The 8,547-nt window shown below is 36.6% G+C and overlaps 1 protein-coding gene across 2 annotated transcripts in view; it reads right to left on the bottom strand.

The window, feature by feature from the left end:
• Positions 1–5,435: 5,435 nt before the first annotated feature.
• fam13b (family with sequence similarity 13 member B) overlaps positions 5,436–8,547 on the bottom strand; it is a 73,500-nt gene continuing 70,388 nt past the window's right edge. For both annotated transcript variants that reach the window (XM_079249730.1, XM_079249731.1), the window contains one exon: positions 5,436–7,321. In XM_079249730.1, coding sequence (XP_079105856.1) covers positions 7,198–7,321 — 124 coding nt within the window. In that variant the 3' untranslated portion in view covers positions 5,436–7,197. The remainder of the gene's footprint in view (positions 7,322–8,547) is intronic.

The following is an 8,547-nucleotide window of genomic DNA, read 5'->3' as shown; positions in this document are numbered from 1 at the left end:
ACATCCATTTGGATTAGGGCGACTAGATTTCAGATGTAAGTGAATGACTGGTGCCAATGCTCTGAGAAAAGACGACCATGGGAACTCTTTTTGGACCAACCTTTAATTTGTCATTAACCTTATGAACCTTTTAGGGTTACAGGAGGTAAAATATAAAGTTCTGAAGCAACCATACAATTTTGTTAACTGTGTGAGCACAAATCCCAGTGTGTTTTCCATTTATTTATAAAACAATCTGTGATGTATAGATAAGTTAATTGAAGGAATGACCATCTCAAAAGCTGAGACAGGATCATTATTTCAAGCTTTTTAAAAATCTAATACTGATGTGTTTCACAGTGAGTTGCAGCTCTTGTTCAGATTCTCTGAAAGTTAACCAGGAATCTGGGAAATTTAGTTCATTTTGTGCAAAAACAACAAAAGACCAACAACAATATATTACAAAATGTGGAACCAAAAGTAATTAAAATTGTGTTTGGTCTACTATTCCACCACAATCTTCTCCCTTTAATAAAAGCAGGCGGTGCTGTATTGTGTACTGGAAAGCTTGAGGAGTCACTTTTACAGCGAAGAGGAGCTTGTAATGTGCCAACATCCCCTGCAGTGTTCTGCTGGAATACACTCGTGTTTTAACATTCAAGTGGTGCCAGATGTGTGACTGGCACCTTAATGGTAGATGAATGTATTGGAATCAGAATCTGGAGACGGTGGTGAATCCCATATGTCCAGAAGTGGGAACTACCTTCATCCTCTGGGATGACAACTCTTCAACATCGCCATGGTCAGTAAACTGTCTCCAGAATTTTCCGTTGGAGAAGATTGAATGACCTGCTGTGAGACATCAGCCCGAAAAAACTTAGGATTAGTTTGGTTACGCGTATGTGCCAAAGTGACCAAAACAATGACCTTCAGCAACGAGTGACTGAGGAACGAGATGCAATTTCTCAACAAAGTGTGGCTGGGATGATGACCAGCATGAGGAGGTCTCAGGCTGTGGTGGATGCATGTGGATCTGCCACACACTACTGTGGTCCCTGGCAGTATAAAATGGCCAATATGTGGTAGTGTTTTTTCCTCTTTATTACTGTGAAAAAGTACAATAAGCAACTCAGAAAGAGTGAATGATAGCAAAAGAATACTGCAAAGGATTTTGACATTTTTGGTGCTCTTACCCAGAAGTTTAGCTGTGTTGCTCTTTACAGAGCAAAGAAATGGTAAATAGACTTTATATAGCGCTTTTCCAGTCATGCTTACCACTCAAAGCGCGCGCACACACACACACACACACACACACACACAGACTGGATCATCAGCTGTTTACTCCCTCCCTGGCTTCCTAGACTACCGCTAAGCCTTCATCATACCATCTCTATTCACTGCTTTGCTTGGCATTTCCAGTCATTTCTATGCCCATGTTCGTAAGTCCACATTAATTCTTAATGTACATTTAAAATAAAATCATTTATGTAGCTTTTATTTATTAATAAATTACAACACATCTGTCAAATTTATTTAGTATTAAATCAAAATATTTTGGCGCCATTCAGCTGCATTGCTCAGGAACTATTATCCTGAAGTGGGCGTGGTCTGTTACAGTGGGCGGGGTCAAATGTCACGCCTAATTAGTCTAATTTGCACCTGGAGTTGTGTGTTTGAAATGAATCTCTATTAAAAATTGAGACCTTTTTCTAGCAATGAACAAGTCTTTGCTGGCGGTGAGTTTTAGTTGGGTAGACTTAGTTAATTTTATAGTGAACTACACAGAAGCGTTGTGTATTTGTGGCTAAAAAAAATATGGATGTAAATAGGGTGGTTGTTAATAGGTGGTATTTCCTCTGACAGCCTCTAAATACAGATTGGTTGTCCTTAAATTCAGGTTGTATTGGATGTAGCCATGGAAACGGCTTCAACGAAGCGAGAAACTGAACTTTATGTTCAAATTATGGTTGTCAAACATTTTAAGCCACCATTCCCCAACCCGACCGCCACAGACAGCTGAGTGATTTATTGTAATCAGATTTATCTCTGCATTATTAATTACATCTTGACAGTCCTTGTAAATATCCTAAATTTGTTTATTTTTAATAAATATTGGCTATAAATTTCTCACAGCTGTCTGGCGACTTCCAAACATTTCTTGTGACTCCAATCAAGGTCCCGAGACCCACTGACCTATTAAATCTGTAGGATGTTTCACATACTAACAAATGTCAGATACACCGGAAATAATTTTGATTTTAAAGATGTTTTGGAGCTGTTTATTTTATTTCATTGTTTAGTACACAACATGCTTTACAAAGTGAATTATAAAGTTGTTGGGAAGACAAAGTCATTAACCGAGGTTATAATATTTTTCTCTCTCTCAACATCATATTTGCTCAATGGCATGCTCTTCTGTTATTTTGCCCATCCTGCTATGATTTTATTTCATTCAACAGGACATTTAATGACATTTAGATGGACATTTATGCACCAGACTTTGCTAGGCTTATTTTCCTTGTTGATGGCATATATAACATAAAAAAGACTAGTTAGACTATATTTAAGCAAAAGATGGTGAACAGGTGACATGCATATAGTTAAGAAATCCCCCAATCCTCTCTGTTCTGTGGTTTTAGAGTTTAGGGACTGAACACATATTTATTGTATGACTCTCATATAAGACCTGACTGAAGTCATTTCTAATAGCTGGGCTAATATTGAACGATGAACACGTTATATGACCTGAGAAATATTGAGCAATGACACTGATAATCTTATGCAGCTTCTTTTATCTTCAGTAGATAATGTGTACTTGACTGTATCATGATATATCTGATAGGTTCCAGTAGTTGGACAAATTTCAAAAAGCTAGTAATTTATTAATACACGTCAGCGAACAGTTCAGATAAAGAAGACTCAGCTGAAGAAAATGTACTTTTATTTATTTGTACAATACACATAGTAACTTTTTAAAAGTTAATTTTGACTTGTTTGATGGCTTTCCTTCAAGCCAACAAACAAGTCGGCAGAGTTTAAATACTGACTTGTTCATGAAAATCATTTGGACAAAGTGTCAGCTTCATATAAGCTAAGATTAACATACTAATATAAAAGTTACTCTGCGCTACTGCTTATAGCAGGGAAACTGTTTATTGACAATAAGGTCAATTCCAGTGTGTATAAATATTAACATCTTTTGTTTTTGCTGCTGCCATTCACACATGACATAAGTTATAACTGTGTAAATATACAGCAGAGCTGAAATTTGCTCGCAATCATTAAAACTATAATAATTTTAAATGTCAATTCCTAAATAAGCTGAACTGTTGCAGCATTGATTTCTTCAAAACTATTTACTTGAAAATGACATGTTCAAATATACAAGAGATTTGATGTCTCTGTATGTCAAACTATCTGTATGAACATGATGGTCAGATTCTACAGCTGTCCGGTATACATAGTAGTCAAAGTGCTGAGTAACAGTAAATAAAATTTTAGGAAAATTTATAGTTAGCCTGTTAAACTGATATCCAATTTTTTTTTTTTTTTTTTGGCAAGCCTGAAAGTGTTTTCATTTTGCCTATGTGTCATTACATTTACTCTTCACTAGTAACACTTACACTATTAACACATCTAAACTGATCCCACAAAGGTTCTCTTTACTATGCCTTAAAAAAGTATTAAACCAGACCTCGTAGCTGCAGAGATCTACTAAGTTTTATTATGGGGATGCAGTTTTCAAACAGGGGTTGTGACCAGAAGGATCATATGACCTGCTCCAGCTCGAGCAGAGCATCGTTCGTTCCAGAAGCTTCACTCAAAAAAGTGGGAGAACTGTTGTGGCAAGCTTGTAAATTTTATTTTTCCAAGTGTAAATGTGGTTACTTGATCATCATTTCTCTTTTTTGTTTTGTTAATGAAGAAACAACAGAGCGCATTCGAAGTAAGAAAACATTTTTAAATACAATATACTGACGTGACAAAACACATGAGCGTCACATGTAGATCAGGAGTAAGAGGTTGAGGAATTTGTAGCAAAATTCAGTATCAAAGATGTCACAATCTTAACTCTGTCATTCAACAATCAAATGAACATTTTGATTATGGCAGAAATATTCTCGATAAAGCATCAAAACAATTTTTATTCAAAAGACGTATCACACATCTCTTACAGAAGACAAAGCTGCACATTCAATGTTGCGGCTGATCAAAAAAACTGATCACTTCAACAACATTTTCAGGAGCAGCTGTGACTGCAAAGACATCTTTGATGATTTCTGCTGTGAATTCCTGGTTTGTGGAACAAACACGCACCTCGGATGGGCAAGTGTGAAGCGTACAGTTCACTGACAGACAAAATACAGTTAACAGCGTGTGGACCACATGAATTTTTACCTCTGCTGCAGGCACAATGAAAAACTAAAACATTGGTACACTTGAAAGATTTCAAGTAACTGAACTGCCAAACAAGTTAAAGAAAAAAAAAAAAAAAAAAAGAAAATGTAAAAGCCCTTCAGAGATAAATGACAGATTATTTCCACTTGTCTGAGCGATGATAAAAACTGGAATGTCTTCAGGTCTGTCATTGGCTTCTCAATCCCTGCTAACCCTTGGATTTCTTCATATTTTGGTTTTCAGCAGTGCCAACACAATGCAGTGGTAAAAACACATTGAACTCAGTGTGTATTCAGTGTGGAGGAGGAAAAACACCCCCAAAAAACAAGACACTGTAACTTAAATCACATCAGTCAGTGGAAAACATCATTACCCATGACCTGAAACATGTTAAAATGACCAACAAATTTTTTTTTCTTTTATTATTGCTGCTTCATCATGGCACAAGTAATGAAAACGATACATAATGTTTTTCATACTATTATGTTCTCTGTTGCCATGCAAGCTCACTACAGTACTGCTTCTATATTAGCTTATAATACACAGAGCGACAAAATGGTTGAGAGAACAGAGCAGGTTCGTGTGATTCGCTGCATACGGTGCCAGACTAACGTCTACAGCTGGTTTTACAGTTAGCGATTAGATACAAAAGGTCTGATGTCGTTATCACACAAATAAATGTTTGTGACAGCATTAGCAATATTTATAATAATAATTATAAAAAAAAAACCAAAACCAAACAAACACATTCTCAGGGCATCACAAATGTAATAAACTAAAGGGGACCAAACAATTTTTGAAATAATTTAAACATTTCTGACATTCACTGTTTTTGGGTGTTTATTTTTTTTATTTATTTTTTTACTATGTACAGTATATATTTATTTGTATAGAAGTAGTGCTTAATTTCTAGAAATAGAAATGGAAAAAACACAAGGGATGCATTCTGTGAATGCTGTGCAAATAACATTTCTTTTAAACCAGACTTTACTGCCCCAAACACTCACACAAGCCCCCCCCACCCCCCCCTTCAAAAAACAAACACATAAAGTTCAACTTTTAGACTCATTCGTAGCTTCCACTTTAAATGATATCTGCCATCCACTCACGGACTAAAGACTCCGGGCAGCTTTGAATCAGGCAGAGAAATGTCCAGCTTCATTGTTATCTGCCTTCCAACAACAGACAAGTGACCAGACACTTTACCAACCAGGATGGGTTCTGACATTTGGTTGAATTTAATTCAACATTCAGAAGCAGCAAATGTTGCAGAGCTCAGTTTCCACTTCTTAAAATCTCTCCGTAAAGCATCAACTCTAATCTGACTGAAGATTACGTGGCCTTTCAGAACACATTCGTCAACATGCGGTAAAACCTTCAGTCAGGCTTTTTCTTCCCCTTGACTTGTTCTCGTTTACCTGCCAGCAGGAAGTCAAACTTAAATGGGACTGCAGAATGAACTGAGGACAAAAAACACACCTGAGGACCGCGGACCTCTCCTGCTTCACTGTAGAGCGTCTTCCCTCCCGTTATCATGGACGTTTGTGCGTTTTTTTTTAATTAAAAAAAAAAAAAAAAGCGCTGGCAGTGTTGGCACCTCACAGTTGCAATCAACCAGTAAACACCAAACGGTCAACAACTTCTGCACTCCCAGAACGTCAGATTCACCTCCGGCAGCCAACATGCTTTGAAGTCAACAGAAAAAAAAGAAAATACGTCATGACTTTCCAGATGATTTCTGGAACTATGGAGTTACAACTCAAATGTCTGAGATAACCTCGTCGTTAAAACAGCTGTATCTGTAAAATGCTCACATGGAAGCCATCTTGGTGAATCTGAGAGTGAGGAAAAAAAAAACTGCTCACCCCACTGTGTGCCAAAAGACAAACTAGAGGAAAACTCGAGAGAAAATAATGAAAAGAAGCATCTCTGTCACTTTTCCTCAGAACGCATTGTAAAAGATGACTTTTGTGAAAATGACTAACACTTTACACACATTTTAAAAACAAAAACACACTTTTTTTCTTTTAAACTTTCAATTTTAAAAAGGTAAAGCATCTACAATGGGAGGGTACTGCTAAAATATCAACCACTTAACCACAAGGAGAGGCTGAAACAAGGCAGGACTTCACAGCGTGAAACATCCCAATGAAGAAGTGTCTTGAGTCAAAAGTGTCTAAAATGCCAGTCCTTGAGCTGTCCGTTAATATTCCTCAGCAACACAAAGGTTGACCAAAAGAAAGGTTCGTTAAATTAAAGTCATTTTTCCCCTGTGATGAAAGAAAGAAACGAACAGGAGATGAGTGTAAAGTCTTGACGATAAAGAAGACAACGAACACAGTGATGATTTCGTTTTCTCCGCAACGATAAACTGCTTCTGTGTTCCAGATGATATGCAGTTAGATATCTGCTGAGGCTGACCGGTCGAGTTTGACCCTTGATGGTTCCTCTGTCACATCATGAGGGAAAAAAGAATGATGGGATTACTTTGTATTAAAGTAACTTTGTGATCAAATCCATATTTGGATTACTTTGTTCTAATCCTCTTAAATCATACTCTGATCAAATTTAAAGAGTCTGAGATGCAGTTTTTGATGTTGTGATTAAACAGGGTCATTAATTACCACAAACTAAATAAAGCCGTGTGCTTCCAGTCAGAGTCTTGTTTTTCCACATGATGTGACTGCAGCAAACCAAGAAAAGTGGGAAGTTGTGTGATCTGTATGTTGCTGGCTGGAGTGTGCATCGTTCCTCCTGGTACGGCGTTGCTGCAGTGATGACGCTTGATGTGTGCGGTGATAGCGGTTATCTGAGGAGGGTTTAGATGGATTTGGAGGAATCTTGTTTGCTGATGAGGACTTCAAGGAGGCGAAGTTTGGCCTTGATCCTCTTGTACTCTCGGTATTCCTCCAGCATCGGCACCCGGTCCTCCTTTTGGACATTCCTGAAGGAGAAAGAGTAAGATTTAAAAGCAGGACTCAATTATTTAGTAGTGTATCATTGTATCATTGTAAGTATCCCTACTGGTAGCATAAAAGATCATTGTTCTGTTTATATACTTCTCATGTTGGTTCCCCACTGAATGATTTTATGATAGATTTTGTCCCCCAAAATGCAGTATCTTTATCACCCTGATGGAAAAATTTGACTACTTGTAGTATAATCATCCACATGGCTATTTTTTTAATATGTTGGAGAAAAATATAGTCAAGGGCTTCAGGTTTTTAACAGTACTCCTTAAATGATGATAAATCGCCCTCGTCATCCTTGTAATGTTGATCTATGACAGAGCTCTGCATAATTAAATCCACCACTGTGAGTAGAGAAGAAACAATCAAAGTGCTTCACCTGCAGAAATAAAGGTGTTCAGGCCAATAATAAAACCTTGTGAGAATTTTAGCTTGGCCAGATCATCTTTTCCCCACATCTAACAAGTTGTGAAACAACAAAAGCTGGATTCTGATTTTCTTTATTTTAATAAATCAGTATTGTAGTCAGCTGGTACAGCTGGTGCATTTCCATGACAATTGCATGGAAATGCATCATATGAAGAAATTAAATTAAATGAAAAATACTTTATTAATCCCAGAGGGACATTCATTTGTAATGGCCTTTTTTTTTTTTAAAAAAAAACAACAAACAAAAAAACCAAAACCTTGTGTGGCTGCACCAGATGAATGACCAACGTGAAAGACGTGTAGAGATACCTTTTTTTTTGTTAAAAGGCTGACAATGGACAGGTAGAAAGGTTAAATTGCTGCAGTTTTGAAATCACAGGTACAAAGTTCTGATGGTCTCAGAAATTTAGGTTGGTCATTTTACAATAACACCGTTTTTATTTTACAGTAACAACACTGCTATGACCTCCATGTACAGATCGATCAACAAGAATGAATCTTAAATGAACAACGAGAAAGAGATGCCTGGTATAAAAATATAATATTATATATATATATATATATATATATATATATATATATATATATATATATATATATATATGTACATAAAACATATCAGTAAGATACTGACTTTCCAAAACATTAAAAATGTCAGGATTTTTATCATCATCTCCACCTTCAATAAAGGATTTTGTTAAAATAAGTGCTGTAGTTACATCGAATTACCCAGGAAAAAGTGCTTCTGTCTGATAGAGCCGTTTGTCTCTGA

The sequence above is a fragment of the Telmatherina bonti genome (genome assembly GCF_933228915.1).
Source record: "Telmatherina bonti genome assembly, chromosome: 12".
Lineage (NCBI taxonomy): Eukaryota > Metazoa > Chordata > Actinopteri > Atheriniformes > Telmatherinidae > Telmatherina > Telmatherina bonti.
Note: the sequence above shows the minus strand (reverse complement) of the source record. Positions and strands in the feature narration are given on the sequence as shown.